Source organism: Phaenicophaeus curvirostris, chromosome 7 (assembly GCF_032191515.1).
Source record: "Phaenicophaeus curvirostris isolate KB17595 chromosome 7, BPBGC_Pcur_1.0, whole genome shotgun sequence".
Classification (NCBI taxonomy): Eukaryota; Metazoa; Chordata; class Aves; order Cuculiformes; family Cuculidae; genus Phaenicophaeus; species Phaenicophaeus curvirostris.
Window position 1 is genome coordinate 41,742,452 of NC_091398.1, and position 20,626 is coordinate 41,763,077.

Sequence of the window (20,626 nt, forward strand, 5' to 3'; positions counted from 1 at the left end):
CACCGTAAGCATCCTTACAAATAAATATGCTCTCCAAAAGGTGTGGGGTTTTTTTCAATTATCTTTTCTATCAGTGTTGTAAGTGTTGATAGGAAATGCTAGCTGTGAGTAGATTTTTGACAGTAATTACATTTTTGGGGTATGGCACAGGGCTGCGGTCTAAGATGAGCATCGTGACACGGTGCTCCATCTGATGGCTTTGGGGAGGCACTAAAACACCCAGCTTTTCCACTATTTCACAGTCCCCAAGGAAAGGTGTTAGGGGTTTAATGAGCATATTCACACAGAGCTGACTTTGCACAGCCGTACAAGGAGCAGAGCATGATTACATTTGGGGGCTTCCAAGCTGACGGCAGATACCTCTTGCAGCTGCTCCTCACACGCCAGTGAACAGGCTGTAAGTTTTTCCTGGGCGATGTTTTTCTTAATTGAGGTGTAATAATGGCACGACCATGCGAAAGGAGTGCTATGGGCATGAAATGCCGCACACAGACGTTATAGTAAATCCATTAATGCAAATAACATGTTCTTTAGAAGTATGCGGGCCCTGGAAAGCAGTCGGAAGTAGAGCACAGCATTTGCTGTAGAGCAGGTTCACCCTGTCGTCCTTCCACCCAGAAGACTACCAACGAGACATCAAGTATGGCAAAATCCAGCTGCTTTGTTTTGGAATTACAGACATAGAATTATTAAGGTTGGAAAAGACCTCTGAGCTCATCCAGTCCAACCGCCAGCCCAGTCCCACTGTGCCTGCTAAACCATGTCCCCAAGTGCCACATCTACACGCTTTTTGAACCTCTCCAGGGATGGAGACTCCACTGCTGCCCTGGGCAGCCTCTGCCAGGGCTTCACCGCTCTGTCAGGAAAAAAGATTTTCCTAATATCCAATCTAACCCTCCTCTGGCACAACTTGAAACCATTTCCTCTTGTCCTATTGCTGGGTGAAGAGACCCTGCTGGGTGAAGAGACTGAATTATTACCATGGTCACCTGAAACCCCTTTGTACTTCATAAGTTCTGTTCTCTGGAGTGGCTGAAATTTCAATTAAGACCACTCCACAGGCCTTTGTGAGGGTAAAACCAGCTCATGCTGTTTAAGGATGACATAGAGGAAATCCTTGAAAGACTGAGGAGTTGTTGGGACCTCAGACCAGCCACCCTGTTCCCTTTAGACTCGTGATTTTCAGTTGAAGGGCAGATGTGCCACTCTCAGGAGCAGGCTTGACTCGGCACACACAGCAGGCAGTGGGATTACTCGGTGCCCTCGGAGCATATCTCCTTCGAGGAAGGTTGTGGGGGTATTCCTGCACTGACACAGCTCCCCATGACCCCATGGGCGAGGCATGGGAGGCATCATTACACAGGAGGCAGCATGACAGTGACGCTGTGGAGCAGTGAGTGCCGTTCCCCTCCTGCAGGAGAGCAGCCGGCAGCGCTGGGGGGACATGATCACGTCCAGGCTGCCCGGACAGGCACCGCTGCCAGGGGAAGCACAATGGGATGGCTCAGGCTCCGTATGGAGCCAAACAATGACACCTATTCAGCACAAAATCCCCACAGCCCAACACTACCGTTCCTCCTAAGTGACACGGTAAAAGGTATTTTTGTGAAAGTACACGAAATGAGACTGTACATGAAAAGCCGACCTAATAATTACTTGGAATACTGCTAGGGTTTCAAACTCTTCCAGCATTATTAAAATCAGTACATAAAGGCTTTGCTTATGCGTTGGAGGTGAGCTGTGGCACAGAAATAATAACCTAGATGACCTTCCAAGCTGCTGCTTGTCATGCGTTATTTCCCTTTGCCTCGGGGAAATTTCTGATATATTTATAAACACACACATGCAAATAAGCAAATCTCCAGTTGTAACGCAGCAACGGTGACATCGGTGCCCCTTCCCAAGTCGTTCTCAGAGCAGCTGCCGAGAAACTCCCGAGAAGTGCCTGGATTCGAGATTAAAGAGCTCGGTTTAATATTCAGCTGTGATAAATGTGACTGGGTGCTTCTATTTCATCAGGCGTCTGTGAGTCAGGCATGAGTCACAAAAGGAGCCGCGCTCAGGCTGCAGCAGACACCGGTGAGGCCTGTCCCAACAGCTCCGCTGTGTACAGGGCTCCCATGAATTCCTCTGCAGAGATTTAATTAGTGCAAGGACAGGACCGAGGGCACGCGCGGTGCCCCAGCAGCTCTTGAAAGGGCCTGACCCCGAGCACCTCCTTTGTCTTCACATCGCACGCCCACCTTCACATCACAAGTCCCACGGACCATGGCGGCTCCAGGGGAGCCAGGTGCAATTCAGCACGAGCACAGTGAGCAGGACCCAGCCCCGAGTAATTAACAATAACAGATAATTGCTACTATTTCAGTTTTGCACAAATTACACAACATTATTAAACTAAGCAGACTGTGTTCTTACATCTGGGCCTCAGCAGCATCGTTCATTTTCATTCCATCTTTTCAAACTAGTGCTTGTAAGGAGTCCTCTCTGCTCCCCAGTCCCACCACAGGCAGTGGTTTGTTTTTACCAAAACACCCACCAAAAGGCACCCAAGGTCTGTTGCACCAATCCCCACCCGCAGCGCAGCTCATCCTGCTCCAGGTGTTCTTTAGGAACAGCCACATGGTTGGACTCGATGATCCGGTGGGTCTCTTCCAACCTGGTGATTCTATGATTCTATTGGAATCATGTCAAAAAGCGAGCGACTAAAGTGGCGCCCCAGTGGGGTGGGAGACCTCACCGGCCCAGCTTCAGCCCAGGAGAGCTCTCACAGCGGAGCCGTGGGGCTGAGCGCGGGAGGCGGGGTGGAGAAGCTGCCAAGCTCTCTGCCATGTCCAGCTCCAAGGCCATGAGAGAGGCGAGCTCTCTGTGGCTGCTCACCACCTCTGCTCCCCGCCACGCTCTGCAGGGTCTGCTGGGCAATGAACCGGCTCCTCTCTCCGCAGGGCACTGCGACCTGGCTGTCCCGCTGCCCGCTCCTGCCTGGCGCGGGTGTCCCCGGTGCCGGCCCCGCTGGCGCAGCCGCCCCTTCTCTTCCCGCCTGGCTGCGGAGGGGGCTTTTTTTGGCTTCTGCTTCTGTCATCTGGCATTTAAATGTAACGTGATCTCTTATTGCTAACATTTATAGCAGCAAAATATTGAAGTTCTAGGGCTTGTAACACATGGTACCGATGTCCCATTGCCAAGCCCGGCGGAAGGCTCCCACACCCTGCTCTGCACTCACCTTGCGTCCGTGCCAGCAAATGGACATCGGCCCTGGCTGTGCCGCAGCAGGAGCTGCCAGGAGTGACCAGGGGTCGCGGCCGGCACCAGCACACCCTGAGGCAGCACTGAAGTCCTTGCCATGCCTGGGGAGAGAGGAGAAGATCATGCTCACAGTGCCACAAAGGAGAGGAGGCGATCGTGCGCCTGGTGCCACAGGGAGAGGAGGGGAGCAGCAGCAGTCCCCCACCGTGGCGCCTGCCCTCTGCTGTGGCGCTGCCCCCAGGCCTCCCCTTGCAGGGCTTCCCGCACCCACTGCCGGCGGCATCGAGCTCGGTGGCACCGTGTGTGCCAGGGGGGCAGGAGGCAGCAGCGAGCTCAGAGCAGGGACAGCCCTGTCACCTCCGTCTCCTGCCGGGGCCCTGGCTCGCCACCGGCACCAGCTCCAGGTGCGGGTTCACTCAGGGCTTGTCCAGTGGCTCCATGGTGCACAGAAGCGTGTATTTAACTGCTCCCACTGCAGCCCTGGCCGTAAGTCTGCAAAACCACCCTGGCATGCCCAGACCCTCGGCCGCCAGCCCGGTGCCCCCTCCCCTCACCCCATCCCGGCCAGGACTGGGGCTCGGCACTGGAAATCTCCCACCAGCCCTGGTTCTGTCGCTGCTTGAGGCCACAGAGGTGGCCGGAGCTGTCTGAGAATGACACACTCCCTCTGTTCCACAGCACTGTGCCGACAAACCTGGGCTTGACTCCTGGCGGGTCGGGTGTGCAGGACTGCGGCGGGGGCACAGCCCTCTCCTAGGACAGTGCCTCAGCCTCGGGCACCTGCTGTGGGCACCCGGCACCTCCCTGGGGATGGGAATTCCTCCATCCACTGCGGCCGCCTGGGCTCTGTTCCGAAGGGGCACATCCTGACCACCCGCTGTCAGGGGAACTGGAGAGGCTCTGTGTGAGGGGAGAGAATGGCGGGACCAAGGGAAGGACCCAGAAAGGGATGGACCATGAGAGCAGATGGACAGAGGGAAGGGAGGGATTGAAGGAAGGGATGGACCGAAGGAAGGGATGGACCGAGGGAAGGGATGGACCACAGGAGCAGATGGACCAAGCAAGGGGATGGAGCAATAGAAGAGAAACGGGACAAAGTACTTCAACCTGCAAATGGCACCATTGTCTGTGAGAGTGGCTCGGTGCTGCTGTGCAGGTTGGAGCACCTGGCACAGTCTAATAAAGAGCTGGCTGCGTGTCGGTGACAAGGGAAGAGTTTAGCAAAGATGTGCCCAAAAGAAAAAGGCAAAGGGACGCTGCTCTCCTTGTGCCTGCTGTGTGAGGAGCCATTCCCACACCAGGTGGCACCTGCCTCCTACCCTAACAGCCTCGCTGAAAGGCTCTGGGAAATAGAATCTGAAAATGAACTCCTAGCAAATAGGGCCTGCGATTCGTCATCAACTGCTCAGAGCTCAGACCCTCCCCAGGCAGCACCGGCCCTGCAGAGCGGGGAGGCCCAAAGCCGAGATGCCCCAGCCCTGGACGGGCAGCGTCCGCGGCTCCCGGGGCACACGGAGGGTCTGGGAGGCAGCGGGGAGACCCTCCAGCCCCCCAGCTGCCGAGCAGGGCTGGGGTCACCCCGGCCACAAGGAGGTTTGTGTGTGTGTAGATCCACCCTGCACCTTACCTGAGGGAGCCCAATGGTCTGTAATTTTAGATCACAACGAAGGTGTTTTAGAGCGTTCTCCCACACACAGGGCAGCCTGGTTATAGCTCTGCTGACGCAGGACACCCGAATGCAGGACACCAAGGAGGCCTTTTCCTTTTGATCCTGACCTTTCCACACAAAGAAAATGCAAAATATGATTGCATATTAGAAAGGCAGTAGAGCTGTAAACAGCCTCTCACATCAAGAGCCAGACAGTAACTCTGGCACCGAAACCCTGGCCCTCAAAGCCTGGCACCCACAGCCCCGGCACCCAAAGCCCTAACATCAGAGCGGGGCTGGGGCAGATGTTTTAGTGTATAACATCACCGTGCTCCAATTACAACCCTTTAAAAATGGCCTTTCCTAATAGAAAAAGAAATACATTTCACATAATGAAGTTCCCACACGGCAATCTCAACATCATGTTCTGGAAATGCCAGCTTGGGGTGACAGCAATGAATCACCTTTTGTTTGGGTATTCTGTGGACACGGAAATCCATCAAACTGGACTGTCATCCCCAAGATGCATTTGCCTTTGACAAACTGGCCTTTTACAATGGGAAAAGGGTCTGTGCGAAACCTGCCAGCAGCCCCCGGGGGCTCTCGAGCCCCTCTTTCCCTTCCAAATGACACCGCACACCCCAGGACACCGCAATGCTTCCCCAAATTGTTTGGCACTGAAGATGTATCAATGCCAGGCGTTTCCGAGGTTAACCATTAACTCTGACGGTGACGTCTGCTGCACGCTGCTGTGTCGCGCTGCAAGCAGAAAAACCTGGGTCCCATTGTGCTGCTGGCTGGGCATGTTCCATCCCAGTGCCCCCATTCTGATCCCTGTGGCTGTTCCATAACAGGGGTGGGAGCCTGAGCTTAGGCTGGGGCAGAGGGCAGGCGCCACTGCGAGGCCCCATGCTCTCCCTCGCACACACGCCCAGCTTCCCAGGGCTTCTGATTCACCATGGATCTCACGAAGAAATTCTTCCCTCTGAGGGTGGGAGGCCCTGGCCCAGGCTGCCCAGAGCAGGGGTGGCTGCCCCATCCCTGGAGGGGTTCAAGGCCAGGCTGGATGGGGCTTGGAGCCCCTGATCCAGTGGGAGGTGTCCCTGCCCATGGCAGGGGTGGCACTGGGTGGGCTTTGAGGTCCTTTCCAACCCAATCCTTTATGTGATTCTATGATTTCAGCACAAAAATCTGGGAAAGGTTCATTTCAGAGCTCAGGAACTGCACTCATTTCAGCTGCGCCAGTTCAGATTTAAACCCATGTAAGTGAGGGCTGCTTCTATGTCTGCAAAGTAATTTATCTAAATCCCTGCCTCTAGGAATGCAGCTACAGTTAAATGTCCCATTTCAAAATCATCAGAAAAGTCACATCAATACTTACGAAATGCAGCTGCCACAGAGGGCATGTTCACATTCCTGAGTTACAGAACACAGCATGCAGACATTCACAAGTCAGTGCTCTTTCTGGGGCTAAACCTGGCCTTTTTTCTGGCGCATGGCAGCCTATGGAGGCACCGAGTTCTGTGACGGCTTGTGCATATTTAACGAGCGTGCGTGTTCCGCAGAACTGCTGGAACGACGGCCTCCCAACAGCCCCAGTGCTGGTGCGTCTGCTCGCTGGGATTTACATCCCGAGTGCGGGCACCAGAGGAAATCTGCATCTGGAGCAATGAGAGCCGAGAACAGGGCTTGCTGCTGGAGCTGCTCCTCTCTGTGCTGGGCGAGGGAAGGGAGCTGCAGGAGGGCACCGGCGACACCGCAGTAACTCCAATAAACCCTCACGCTGTGACAGCGCAGGTGGTGTCGCACTTGGTGATCCCACAGCAAAGCCAGTGCCGACTCCGGCCAGAAAACACTGGGTTTAAACCCAACAGAGCAGCTTTTCCCGAGGTGCATGAGGGCCCAGTCCGGTGGGAGAGGGCACCCGGGCAGGACAGGGGCCACGGGGGCTGCAGCGTGGGCAGGGTCCCTGCCCTCGCCAGAAGGGAGCCGGCACACGCTCTGTTCAGCGTGGGTGCTGATGGAAAAGCGGCTCAGCCTTGTCTGCAGCTCCAGGAAACATCCCTGCAATGAAGCAGCAGTGCTCAGCCTCTCCAGCGCAGGAACACTGGGACTGGCAGATCAGCAGCTCCTTGAATGGCTACAGACGTCAGACAGCCCATTTCTGCTGAAATAAGTGGGTTTATGACAGTGTTTCGCTCCGGGGGAAGCACGTCCTGACAAGCCGCAGTCAGACGTGTGCCCCGAGGATTTGTGGTGCCCGGTCTCTTCAGAAGTCATTTCACTGACTTCTCCCAAAGCCAGGAACAGATTTACACCAATAACAAACACGGCAAAGCAAAGAACCAGAGCAAACAGTGGATAGAGATCTTTGTCTTGCCCACCTTGTTTGCTATTCTGGATCTGCAGCGCAGGGCAGGGGGAGGGCGAGGGGAGCTCCGTGCTGCGGGCGCAGAGCCTTGTTTCTGCCAGCTGAAAACTCTCCCCTCCACACCTTTACGCTGACTGCCAGAATCCATCGCTAGAGGAATACACCAGGCGGCTCCAACTGGGAACATTCACGAGCTCTCTGCTAATGAACCAGAGCTGCTAATTTAAAGCCATCACTAATGCACTTGTGTGCACAGGGCTCGCTGTGGTGACGGCGGTGGCAGAGCTGCTGCCACCAGCACAATCCGTCCCTTCCTGCCCAGCCCCGCAAGCGGCTCCCGGAGCTGCTCCGCAGGCTGCTGGAATATCTGGTTTACCATCAGCTTCGGGGAGCACAACAGAGGCACCGCAGGAGATGTCAGAAAGGAGGTGACTGGGCTTGCTTGGAGCAGACAGCCTGGGCAGGGTGAGCGGATGGAACATCTTTCTGCCGAGCAAAGGCTGCCACACGGCTGTCTGATTTAAAATAGCATCTGACAGGACTAGAGGTGTTGGGGGAGTGCAGGAGCGCTGGCTCCCAGCTCTTCTCTCGCTGAGAGCCTGTCTACGTTACCATATGTTTTTCTGCCATAGACTGCATCGTGCTTTATTTGTCATCCTTTAGCACATACACGTACGGCTCTACTGCCTGGCACTCAGAAATCCTGAATTTAATTCTGAATCAGTCACAAACAAACATTCGCTTGAGGCAACAATCTCTGTTTCTTGCCATCCTTGCTTCCCCACTCTACCTCATGAAAGAAGAAAACAGTCTCGCAGTTGGACTAGGTGATTGCTGGAGGTCCCTTTCTGCTGAAATTAGCCTGTTCCATCCCATCCCATCCCATCCGCTTCTGCCACAGCAAGCGCAAGCCCTGCCCGCAGCACACAGAGCTGCGCGACAGTCAGTGAGAGAAGAGCAGCCACGCTTCAGTTTGGGATGTACTTAAAGCCATCCTAAAGGAGAACAATCACAAGAATAACCAGAAAGGAGGGAAACAAATGTGATGGATTTTTTATATGGGCCAGGCAGCAGTGGCTCCTGTCCCTTCCCTTCAACACCAGTTCTGGGAAGCCAAAAGCACCAGTCAACAGTTCCCCTTGTTGCAATCATGTTTACTCAAAAAGAACACGTTTGTTCCTTTTACCTTGAACACAGCAGACACAAACACCATCAGGAACATTGCTTACTCGTGGTTTCTCAGCGTGCCTTTCCAGGCAGAGCTGTGGCTCCAGCAGGTTTCTGTCTCTGCTCACTCAGCGGGGCGGCCCCCAGCAGCCTGGCCCCTGGGGCTGACGTGGGGTCCCTGCTCGGCAGGGCAGGGGCTGTGCTGGCCCAGGACAGGGCTCCGCTGTCCGCCAGGCAAGGACGTCTGGCTGGCACGCAGGAATATTATTTCTAGTCCACATGTAAATGTTAACTTAAGGAGTTGTCTGTGCACCCCAGGACATTATTGTACGTGAGACAGTTTATAATTGCGGAGGTACCAGCCTTGCCAGGGCGCCCAAACCCACTGCCGGGGAGGCGCTGCCTGTAACGGACTGAGGCAGCAGCCTCTGCGCACAGGAGCGCGCAGGCTTGGGGCCACACACACTCCTGCCTTGTCACAGGGTAACCTACGTGGTGACATCTGTGTTCCCATCCGTCTGTCCACCACTCCACCAAACCCTGCCTTTCCCTCCAGTGCCACCGAACGCTCGCTCCCCGGTGAAGTCCCCGTCCAGCTGTGCCCTGCGGGTTGCAGAGCACCTGTGGGTGGGCTTAGCCTGCAGCAAAGCTGCATTTCGAGACCAAGCTCCCTCCTGCTCTGAAACCCCTCGGGGCTGTGGATTGCAAGGCACTGTTGGAGCTGCTGGAAAAAGATGGAGTAAGGTGAGGGACTTGTGCCGATCTTTCCCTACCCGCTGTGCTCCCCTCACCAGCAGGTGATTCTTGTGCCTGCTAGTCCCACAGACTCGTCTGGGCTCAGTGCTCACGCTGTTCCTTCTCCTTCGTGCCTCAACAGCAACGATGCGAGCCCCACGTGCCAAACCCACCTCCTGCCCTGCCTGCAGGCAGCGAGGCTCATGGCTCGTGCCAGGGGCAGAGCCCACACGCCCTCCCAGCTCCCTGCTGCCCACGTTTCCGTCAGCGAGTGAGGGATGCTAAAGGCAGGCGCGGGGCAGGGCATCCTCGTTTCTCTCCACCACACAAGCGCATGCCCAGGGAAGCAGTCAAAACCCCCAAGCTGTGATCTCACTTCCCCAAGTGTTCACAGCTGCCGTTTGCAAGTAGCAAACCTGTAAAGATCTGCATAACAACCACTGCATTAACTGCAATTTGCCTGAAACATTGAGTTCCACACTCAAAAATACAGCAAGTGCACCCAGGGATGCAGTTCAAGGCTGCAGGAGGAAGATGCCCCGAGGAAACCTTTCTCTGTGCACCTCACAGTGCAGTCTGGTGCACTCAAAGGAAAAAGAGACTCCAGACCCTTCAGGAGCGCTGCGGAGCATCAGTAATAAGTCATCTTTGGCAGGCATATGTTAACAGCACCCAGGGAGGGGAGAACTTCATCAGAGCAGAGAAAGCATTCCAGCCTGCCTTTGGTACTGCTCCAGCGAGTCTGAAATATCCATAAGGGCTCTGCTCCCACTCCTCCTCAGATCCATCCTGACACTGTCTTGGGCAAGACAAACGATTTACACTTTTCTGCACCCCCGGTTTATGATGATTATTGGCTTTTATCCAGTGCTTTGCACTTGTAAGCATTTGGAGGTGGATTTGCCCAGCAAAAGGCTGTCTCAGCTGCAGCGCTCACCTTCCTCACCCCGCTAGCGAAGCAGGACTTTGCTGTGCCTGGATCCTGGGCTGCAAGCACCACACACAATGTGTTGTTAACAAGGGCTGCAGCTTTGAATGGATGGCAAACGTGCTTTGATTTTCTGTCATTTATTTTTAGTGCTTATTAGCCAGCTAAACAGCAAAGAAGAAAACCAGCATATGGGAGGAGGGAGCCTTGCAAACCCCTCTGAAAGAAACCAAAGCCACCATTAAGTACCAGTCCAAAGGACGGGGGACACCGAACAGCTCTGTGCGCAAAGTCCCCAGCCGGACAGGCCCTGCCATGTCAGCAGGGCTCCAACTACAAGAGCCATCAAAGCTGAAAAAATAAAATAATAAAACCCTCTGTGGGCAATCAAGGTTGCCCTGAGGCTGTAATGTGCTCACCGGCTGCTTCCGCAGACTCCTGGCACGTCGCTGCAGTGCACTGCTAGGACGAACACAAACCGTCACAGCCAGGGACCCGCGGTGGCCATCACGTCCATCACAGAGAAGTGGTCCAAGATGGCACAAAGCAAAATCATCAGTTGACAAAACCTGTGCCGAAATCAGACGTGTTTATTGGTTCAGTTCACCATGGCAATTAATTACCTAGCACTTATCTAATTAACCAGAGCTTTCATTTACCATTCCCAGGGGCCAAGAGCAAATGCCAGACTCTGCCCCTCCAGCTGCTGCCTAAAATATCTTCCAGGGCAACTTCTCATGTTGTGTCAGGACAGGCGGCAGGACCAGTACCTCCAGTCTTCTCCTGCGGCTGAAGCGCAGGATGCTGGGGCACTTCTGTCTCAAATGGCAGCTCGTTGCTGATGAGATGGACCGGAGAACATCTGAGGTAGAGACCGAGCGGCACGGCCTTGCTGGGAAACCTGTGGTTCAGCCATGCTCCCCTCCAGTTTGAGCCACGAGTAGGAGCGTGTGGCTGCCCCGGCACTGCTGCCTGCTCCCCAGGCCCCGTGTCCCACCGTGTGCTCCGTGGCCCCAGGGACAGCAGGCAGCAGTGTGCAAGGGGCTGCTTTGCAGAGTCCTTTGTGTCCTGAGAAAGGGCCCCGAGAGGGGCACAGCAGCACCAGAGGCAGCTCCCAACCTGCAGGAGCTGAGGGAAGGGCTGTGCTGGAGAGTCGCCCCGCGGGAGCTGGCACCTCCTCCTCCACAGCCCCAGAGCACCAGCAGCCTCCCCGGGACCGGGAAGCTTGGCACTGCCACCCCTGACCACAAAACATCCTGAAGGGCTCCTGGGCTGAGACAGAGTCGTGTGGATGGCGAGAACAAACACCATTGTCTGGACATTGCTGAGACTAGAATGAGCCTCGCCAGGCCAGGACCAGTTGCTTCAGGATCCATTTCCGAATGGCAGTGATCTGTGTGTCCGTTGCCATACCTGGGCACGGGCAGTGCTGCCTTCTCGGGAGCTCAGCCACGACAGAAACACATCGACTGCGAGTCACGGGTTTGTGTTAAGAGCCATCAGGGTGAAGATGGGATTAGTGAGAATGGTCGCATCCAACTTTTGACGCTTACCTTGTGTTTTCCTTCTCAGTTTTCTGGGCCAGGCTGGAGGGGCTCAAAACCCATGTTTACATGGTGCTTGGGGAGGTGGCTTAGCAGGCATGGTGGGGTTGGGCTGACGGTTGGACTGGATGAGCTTAGAGGTCTTTCCCAACCTTAATGATTCTGTGATTCCCTGCAGAGGTAACCGACAACAAAAACTGTGTGCATCGGATTAAAACACAGAGTGGTCTGAATTTTGGACCAAAAGGGGACAGAGAAAGGCAGGGTGTGAAGCTGGCGTCTGGGGTAGGAGCACTGTTGGATCCCTGTGGCGGCAAACTCAGACAGGCCCCTGGCACGAAGTCGTGGCCACAGTTGGGCCGGCCCGCGCCCCCGCGCACACGTGTGCCAGCCACGCGCCCCGCCGGCCACCGGGTCAGTGGCCCCGGCCATCGTCACCCTGACACGGGGCTGGGAGGCGAGTCGCGGTTAGCGGTGCCGCACCTGCACAAACAGCCAATGCGGGAGGAACCGTGGCCACGCCGAGGGACCCTCGCCCTGATGGGGCAACGGGGAGCAGCCACTGCTGCTCTTGGGAGCTGCACAAAGCCGAGAGGGTATTTAACCCCCTGCAGAGCCCTTCAGACCTCTTCCCTGCTCCAAAACCAACAGCTGGAGCAACAGCTGTTGTTTGCCTTCCCTCTCCTGCAGTATCGTTTTCAGCTCACCATGACCGAAACAACAGGTTACGCGGCGTGAGTAACAGGGGAGCGGTTGGGTTGGTTTTAATAAGACAAGAAAAACGTTTTCTGGGTTTTGTTTAAGCTTTATTTATAAAACTGATCTGTATTGTTACTTAGCTGCTTCCCATCTATTAAAGCCGGTGGGAAGGGAAGGCACGCTGGCCTCCCGCTGTCTGCAGCATCTGATTTAATTTGCACTTGTGCTGCCAGGCAGCTCTTTGGGACAATATAAATATCAAACCCTGATTTGCTAAGAGCTTATTGAGCCGTCATGTACAAAGTCGCACAGTGCCTTACCCACAAGATATCTCTGGCAGAATTATATGAGAAAAAGCTCAGGTTGCCATTGAGAAAAACGATGACAAATACTGAGAGACATTTTTTACAAATATGCAACATAAGAAAAGAGCTGTCAGAGGCTACCAATAGTGATAGATGTGAGGAGGACAGCTTGCGTGACAGCAGGGCTCTGACACAAAGGCAGCCACGCTGGACACCACGCAGAGCTGGCTCATCCCTGTCTGTATCCCAGTCCCATTCCTTCCCTGACACCAGGGCCACGTGTGCCCCTCGCAGACCCCAGCCACCCCGCGCCCCATCCTGCCCTGTCCCTGTTCCTGCAGACACTGACCCTGCCCCTTCTGCTCCCGTTTCCCCACAGCAGTGGGCTTGTCCACGTGAAAAACCCACACTTGGACTCAATGGAGGAGGACGTTCTGTACCACTTGGACTTGGGAACAAAGACACACAACCTGCCAGCAATGTTTGGGGACATAAAGGTAAACAGCAGCTGCAGAAGTGAGGCCACAGCTCCCAGCCCCTTGTCCCACAGCTCTGCCACCCCATGCCAGGGTCTTGAGGCTGCAGATGGTCCTGCTGGGGACAGGGTCCGGCTGTTCCACAAAGGGCCTCGGCAACCCAGGGCAGCCCAGACAGGTAGGTCATCATCCTTGCTTCTTTGGGGCAGAAATCCCTGTAGAAAAATATCCTTTGAAAATCCTGCAGTTCCATAAAACCTGATTTTGTATTGGTGCCCATGTTGGAGGGCAGATGGAGGAAGCATTTATCCAAAGCATCTGATCCTCATCTCCTGGAGACAAGGGAAAGAGGATGTATTTTTGGCTGAGACCTGCTGTCAGAACCAGCCTGTCATGACTGCATCATCTTCCCTATTAAACTAGAGCATTTCCCCAGCAGCACAGGGACCAGCGGTGGTCAAAGGGCTCAAGCAGCCTGGCACAGCCCTGCCACACATGGCTCTCACTCCCCTGCGCTGTGGGCAGCCGGATCAGCAGCTCTGGCCTTGCAGCCGCAGGCTGGGCCCCCTCCTACAATCAGGGAGCATTTTTCCTTTTAATGTGTAAAATTTGTCCTCTTTCCTCCTGACTTTATGGCCTCTGTGTCATTAGCAGAGCTCACTAATTGCAGTTGGCAATGTTGATAGAATAAGTTAAATGCCGAGCAGCTCTAACATCTGGTTTGGCTTTGCTGTCAGCAGGAATGCTAACAACTTCAATTTGCTGGATGATTTTAGACTTTCTCAGCCTGGGACTGATGCTCCAGTACGCACAGCTGTACAGTGGTCTGGACCTAGCGTAGACACAACCCTGAAGGAGTACCAGCTTGGGCTTGGTGTTAACTCCTGGTTTTGAGACCCTGGGTTGTCCTCATGGCCCTCAACTGCCTGTGAGGAGGCAGCATCCTGCTGGGCCCTCCAGGGAGATGTTGGGCACAGCCCACCGCTGCCACATTAAGACTTAATCTTGGTGGCTGTTTTCCTTAAACACTACCGACACATTCACATTTTATAGAATCATAGGATCACAGAATCTCTGAGTCCAGTGATCAGCTCATCCAGTCCAACCATCAGCCCAACCCCACCATGCCTACAAAACCATGCCTACAAAACCATGTCCCCAAGTGCCACATCTACATGGTTTTTGAACCCTTCCAGGGGTGAGGAGTCCACCCCTGCCCTGGGCAGCAGGGCTTCACAACTCTCCCAGTAAAGACGTATTTTTTTACATCCAGTTTGTCTGCGTTGGCGGCAGCCCGAACAGGATGAGGGCGTTTGCCCAGTTCATGCACAAGGAGCTGGGACTGGCAGGTGACGGGGAGGACCTGGCAGACATCTGCGCGGGGACAGACCGGTACGCCATGTACCGCGCCGGGCCGGTGCTCTCCATCAGCGTAAGTACCGCGCCGTGCTGCCCCGCGCCGTGGGCACGCACTGCAGCCCTGCCACAGGGTCCGCTGCTGCCGGCAGCCCCCATCTGCCCCAGGCACAGCGATGGTGATCGGCACGACATCTCCCTCCCACAACACCCACCCACAGGCATTTCTCCTCTTTTCAGTGCTCAGCTGTTAGCACCAGCACATCTGTGGTAAAGCTGCCCTGAATGGCATTTCTCAGCACCCTGCACAGCCACTTTTAAAAGCCTGGTATTAAATAGGAACATGCACATGTTTTGCTCAGCTCAGCAGCCTGGCAATTTGAGCAGTGATGACCACTTCCACCATGCATGAGCTACGAAATATTGCTGCAAGTATTACATCGACATGAGTTCTGAACTAAAAACATTGCTTTACTATTAATTATTCTTTAGGAGCAGAATGTTTGGCACTGCACAGAGGAAAAGCAAGGACGGGCTGTGCTGGTGAGTGCTTATTCCTCCAAGGTTGATCCTGCCATCATCTCTTGGTCTTGGATCTGATTCACAGGCGACAGCATCACACACGACAAAGCGCATGTTTGGTCACCTTCATAAAACCAAACCAAACCTGACTGATGGAAGAGCCTGAGGGAATCAAACCAACAGGATCCAAGGGGAAAACACCCCCAAGTTTTGCCATTCCCCAGCCTGGCAGCAGCTGTGGCACAGCCAGAAGAAAAGCCGGTGCCGAGCTCTTGGTGGTGCACTGGTTCTGTGCCCATGCAGAAGCCATCAGTCCCTGGGCCCATCCCTGCAAGAGGACGCAGGGCAGCGCATGCAGCGAGCCTCCCCCAAAACGCTTCATGCAGAGCAGCTGCCAACATCGCATGTTTGCAGGTTGCTTAGAAATCCAAATGAACTCAAACAAATCGGCAGCAGGAACAGTCTCCTGCTTTGACTATTTACAATGCGAATTACGTTTTTTAGGCACTGGCAAATAACTCCGCCTGATGTCTCAGCATCACAGCAGGCAGGAAGTTTTCATATTTAAAACATGACACGAGCCCAACAGACCCTCAGTCTTGCAGCCAAATGAAGAGAGACAGCAATGCACAAACTGACAGCAGAGGCTGCACTGACTGTGCCTCACGGAAACCTCCTCCAGGTGTCTGAACACAACAGCGAAACCAAAAACGTGCGAGGCATTTTTATGGGAAAAAAGAAACCCCACAGCACCAAACAGTTTTTGTTTTTAAAGGTAAGGCCGAGTAAAGGACATTGGTTGAGCAATAGAGCAGAAAACTAGGATAAGCCTGTGAGGGAGCGCTGGGCAGAAAGCAGAGGCAGCCTCGAGAGCTCAAGATTCACAAAGCATCCACCCAGCCCAAAGGAGCGGCAGAGGAGATGGGCACCAGGGAACCACGGGTCAGGGCAGAGAAGGGGAGAGCCTGCAGGCAGCAAGGCAGGCGCTGGGGACAGAGGGACACCAGGGTGGGTGATGCGATCCAGGAAGCAGCAGAAGTGGCCTTCACGCAACAAACGCCTGACCCCAAACCAGGTTCTTACTGAGAAGACAAACCATCATCCTTTGCATTTAGTGACGTGGGTAGAAGTGCTCTGGTGTGGGGAGAGGACAGGCTGGGATGCAGCCAGAGAAGTGGAGGCTCCAGTTGTCCTCACTGACATTCACCACTCTGGAAGCAAAAGCAGAACGCAGCAAATAATGGAAGTAACCTGGCATAAGTACCTGGTGTAAGGACAGGCAACACAAGGAGAAGGTCTTGGACCATTCAGTCATTGGGATGTGTTTGTGGAGACACCTTTCTTGAAGGAGAGATCCCATCTGAGCATCTGACGTGCTGGTCCCCAGGGATGAACACCAGCTCCACTGATGACAGCAGCCTTAACAGCATCAAGGGGAGAAGAGGGTTAGACACTTTTCTTGGACAGGCTACAAAGCCCCTGAGATGTTTTTCCTCTCTCAGAAATATTACTGTTGGTCTCAACAGAAAGAGGCCACAGCATGACCCTGGGCTCATCGCAGTTACCTACCTGTCTCCTGCAGCTTCATGCAGAATGACATTTTTCTTTTCTCTCCTCCCAACAGCACGGGATGGGCATTCCTTCCATTTCTATCATGCTTCACGAACTTATCAAACTGCTGCACCATGCAAAGTGCCGAGACGTTACTATTATACGCATCGGTACTTCTGGAGGTTTAGGTAAGCTATCCACGGTCTTTCTTCAGACCAAAAAAGCTATTAATAAAAAAGATTCACAGCAATAGGGCACGCAGTTATGAGCTTCAGCATTTTGTCAGGTCCACAAATATCAAACAGCGTTGTATTTTCTTTTGGGTTAAACCCCAGCAAACTTGTCACAACTGGCTCAGCAGAGTGCACATTTTCATAATGACCAAAGGCTGTGAACTCAAAGTAACTGGCTCTCGCTTTTCAAACAGAAAACACTGGACTGGAAGTCACTCTCAGGCTTTGAGATCCTCCTGGCTGTCCCGGTGCCTGTAGTCCTCTGCACTGGTGGGACCCCTCATGCCCCGTGCAAGCTGGTGGTGGGGGATGATCTCTGTGAGAAAGCAATTAAGATGCTATCCCTCAGCACATTCCCACAGTTGCTCAGTGTGCCGAGCCTGTATGCTTTACTTGTATGTCTGCACTACAGTGTGAATTCCAATTACTCTCTCACATCTGTTCTGTTCTCTAAAAAGAACAGCCATGCAACACCTGAGGTCTGCCCGTCCTGCTGAAGTTCTGCAGCAGGTCACAAGCATTACGCGCTCTGCTGTAGCTTCAGCATTTGTTTCCACAGGGATCGAGGCCGGGTCTGTTGTGATCACGGACACGGCTGTGGACTCCTCATTCCAGCCACGGTTTGAGCAGGTAGTGCTGGATGACGTGGTGGTGCGGAGCACTGAGCTGGACAAGGACCTCATGGAGGAACTACTCGCCTGCAGCAAGGAGATAACAGACTTCCCTACGCTCATCGGCCATACCATGTGCACCTATGACTTCTATGAAGGTAAGAACATCTTTGGCCACTCTTCCTTCCCCCAGAAAGTGACAAGTCTTTATGTTCTTAAGTAGGCAGAACTCTCCACACTACCAAACCCTCAGGAGGGCTCAGCAGACCCTTCTGACATGTTAGAGCAGTCAGAGGAGGGCATACGTTTAGAACACGCAGTTCTGATGTCAGGACATTGACGGGGCAAGATCTCCTCTGTTAATTGGTCTCCTGTCCAGTTAAACTCTGTAATGTCACCTGCAAGGCCAGCACTGCTGGCCGAGTGAAGATCCAACCAGCAGCGGTTGCTCCCTGGGATGATGCAGATGCCTGGGGGATCATTGCTGCCCCCCGTCCAGCTGTTACAGGGGCACCACGTATGGTCCCTGATCCTCTGAAGGTGGAAGGCCAGTAATTGTACTCTGGCAAAGTGAGCAGCCCCATATCCACAATCCTGCAGCGAGCTGAGCTGATGGGTTATGCTGAGCTGTTTCCTACAGCAAGGCTGTAACTCCAGCACTACCAAACACAAGAAAAGCGTCAGGAAGCCCGTGACATTTCCATAAACAAACTCTGGTTACTCTAGAACCGTTTCCTTTACAAAATTAAACACTGACTGCAGAGTAGATGAAATGTAATAAATGAAGAATTAATAATCCAAGGACTATTTATAAACCTTTGGATCTGCTTGCAAATGTGACCATCTGTGTATTGCTCAAGGCCATGTTTTATTTAAACAAAAAGCCATTTGGGATTAACAGCAGAAACAGCAACAAATGAAGTGCTTTGCCCAGGTTAGCACAGCCGCAGGTGGGCATTCCACTGGCATGGAGGGCTCTGCTTACTGTGCAAGAGGAGTAGCTGCCCCAGAGGTGGCTGCAGCACAGCCAAAGCCACCAGAGGAGTTAGAGGAGAGAGACAAGATGTGTCCCAATGCCTGGACACAGGGAGCACAGCCTCAGGAATGCCCCAGGGGCTGCAGTGGGAGTGAGAGGGAGCACCAGTACCCCAGGCCCAGCTCCCCGGCCGGTGCCAATGCCCCTGAGCAGGGAATACCACTCAGAAGCAGCTCCAGCTGCCTGCCACCCATGGCGTCCCCTTAGGAATAATAAAAGTTTGAATAAGAGGGTCTTCCTCTCCCCGTTTTCCCCATGCTGCACAGCTTGCTATGCCTCTTCCACAGTAATGTGGCATTCTTTGGATGTAACCTAGCAGACCTTCCCAGCTGATGTCTGCCAGGGAGCTCGGAGGAGCCACAATGATTTGTTCCTGTAGAGCACAACATACCCCCATACTCAGCGCCTGTTGTGTACTCATCCCACAGGCGTTAAAACCTGTGTAATTTTCTTCTCTGTATAGAGCCATAGCACACTGGCATTGAACGCTCAGATTAATACGAGTTAAGGAACAACGCAAAGGAAAACTTAGCCAGCTGCAGACAAAATGCAGGCATTGCTGGACTGCACCTGACTCTACATCCTCGAGGGCCAGCAGTGATGCTTCTCTGCTTCCTTTCAAGGTCAGGGGCGATTAGACGGAGCATTGTGCTCATTTTCCAGTGAAAAAAAAATAGAGTATCTAAAAAGAGCTTATGACGCCGGTGTGAGGAACATCGAAATGGAGTCCACGGCATTCGCTGCCCTGTGCGGACTGTGTGGGCTGAAAGGTGAGTCCTCCCGCACTGCTCTGGCATCCTTCTTGCTCCTCCATCTCCCTTGCCCTTCCCCGGCCTGAGGGTTTTCTGAGAAATTCAAACACCCAGAAGGCCAAAAGTGCATTCCTAGCTATTTTAGCTAGAGAAATACACTATAACACATTGTGTGGCTCAATAAAAACCAGTTTGTTTTAGAAGGCCTGGTGCATGTAGGACCAAGCAAAACAAAACACGATCCTCCCCCTCATCCCTCTCCCAGCCTTAATGCAAGTCCTGGCTGTCCTGCTCTAGCTGCCTTTCCCTGTTCGGCTGGAAAAGCAGCAGGGTAAGCGGAGGGCGCCTGCAGAGCGGCGCTGCAGCCAGCAGCTCCCCGCTTTGCCCCCTCTGATGTGTTGAGGCGCGTTCCCCATCCCAGCAGGAGAGGAGGCAGCGCTTCAGGGCCACAGGTACCCATTGCGATGCATGAGGTAACGCAGTGCTCTGGCCATCCCACAGCTGCCGTCGTCTGTGTGGCGCTCCTGGACCGCCTGGAGGGGGACCAGATCCGGGTGCCCCATGAGGTGCTGTGGGAGTACCAGCAGCGGCCCCAGCGCCTCATCGCAGCCTTCATTCGGAAGCGCCTGGGGCTGCGCCCTCCAGCTCGAAACACGCTTTTCCCCAGCAACTGACAGGGTTGCAGCACAAGCAGCGGGCACCAGGTCCCAGTGGCGCAGAGCAGGTCTGTGCTGTGAACCAGAAGCGGCCGTGAGGGACCTGCCCACAGCGGCTCACCATGGACACTTATTGTGGGAAAGGAAAAAGAGACTCAGCCACGATGCGCTGCCACAGTCAAGTGCCCTCCCCAGCCGAGCAGGGGAACCAGATCCAGCAAACACTACCGTGCCAGAGCTGTGCACCTCCAACACAGCCTGAATGGCACCAACACCTGCACAGTCAAGGAGAGCACCAGACAAAGTTTGTGTAGAAATTAAGATTGTGTTCCCTAGCCACATGCTCCTCACTCCTTAGTGGTTGAAAAGGACTAGACCATTAGAGTCTCTAGGAAGGAGACCTCTTTGTGTCTGGCATAAAGCCAAAAGCTAAATCAATTACATGCAAAATTAATCCACCTTTGTGATTATTCTTGTTACTCTCTGCTGTTACAAAGGCTGTTCAGAATTTCATTCCTAAGGATCTGTCAAAAGCTGACACGTACCAGTGTTTGAACGCAAGCGGTCGGTGGGTGCAATACCCAACTTGCACAGACTGACTCGGCAGCGCAGGAGCAGCCTCGTCTCTTTCATGGTCAGAGGGTGTGGGGACAGGAACTCTCCAGAGGAGAAGGGATGGGGAGCACACCTTCCCAGAGTAACCTTGACCTGATATCAGGTGAATGCCAGAACCTTCATCTCTCCCATCGCTCTGCTAGTCACCACTCAGCAACGATCCAGAAAATCCTTT

The 20,626-nt window shown here is 53.9% G+C and overlaps 2 protein-coding genes across 3 annotated transcripts in view; one reads left to right on the forward strand and one right to left on the reverse strand.

Moving 5' to 3' along the window:
• The first annotated feature begins 12,040 nt into the window (after positions 1–12,040).
• On the forward strand, positions 12,041–20,091 carry UPP2 (uridine phosphorylase 2). Of its 2 annotated transcripts, none has more exons than XM_069861711.1 (7): positions 12,041–12,373; positions 13,026–13,140; positions 14,393–14,551; positions 16,622–16,736; positions 17,341–17,550; positions 19,052–19,198; positions 19,682–20,091. In XM_069861711.1, exons 1-7 carry the CDS (start codon positions 12,138–12,140, stop codon positions 19,852–19,854), a joined length of 1,155 nt encoding a protein of 384 aa, XP_069717812.1. In that variant the 5' UTR covers positions 12,041–12,137; the 3' UTR covers positions 19,855–20,091. The 2 variants fall into 2 exon arrangements, with proteins under 2 accessions (XP_069717812.1, XP_069717811.1); XM_069861710.1 differs by having other exon boundaries at positions 12,042–12,373; positions 13,023–13,140; positions 19,682–20,090.
• The window catches only part of CCDC148 (coiled-coil domain containing 148), a 55,537-nt gene continuing 51,552 nt past the window's right edge, over positions 16,642–20,626 (reverse strand). The window contains exon 15 of the mRNA XM_069861708.1: positions 16,642–16,756. Coding sequence (XP_069717809.1) covers positions 16,742–16,756 — 15 coding nt within the window. The 3' untranslated portion in view covers positions 16,642–16,741. The remainder of the gene's footprint in view (positions 16,757–20,626) is intronic.

Excerpts from the sequence above, each read along its gene's own strand:
- UPP2 (XM_069861710.1), top strand. The coding sequence starts at position 12,138 with ATGCGGGAGGAACCGTGGCCACGCCGAGGGACCCTCGCCCTGATGGGG. Across the intron at positions 12,374-13,022 it reads GAAACAACAGGTTACGCGGC|CAGTGGGCTTGTCCACGTGA; the intron begins GTGAGTAACAGG and ends GTTTCCCCACAG. Across the intron at positions 16,737-17,340 it reads CGGTACTTCTGGAGGTTTAG|GGATCGAGGCCGGGTCTGTT; the intron begins GTAAGCTATCCA and ends TTGTTTCCACAG.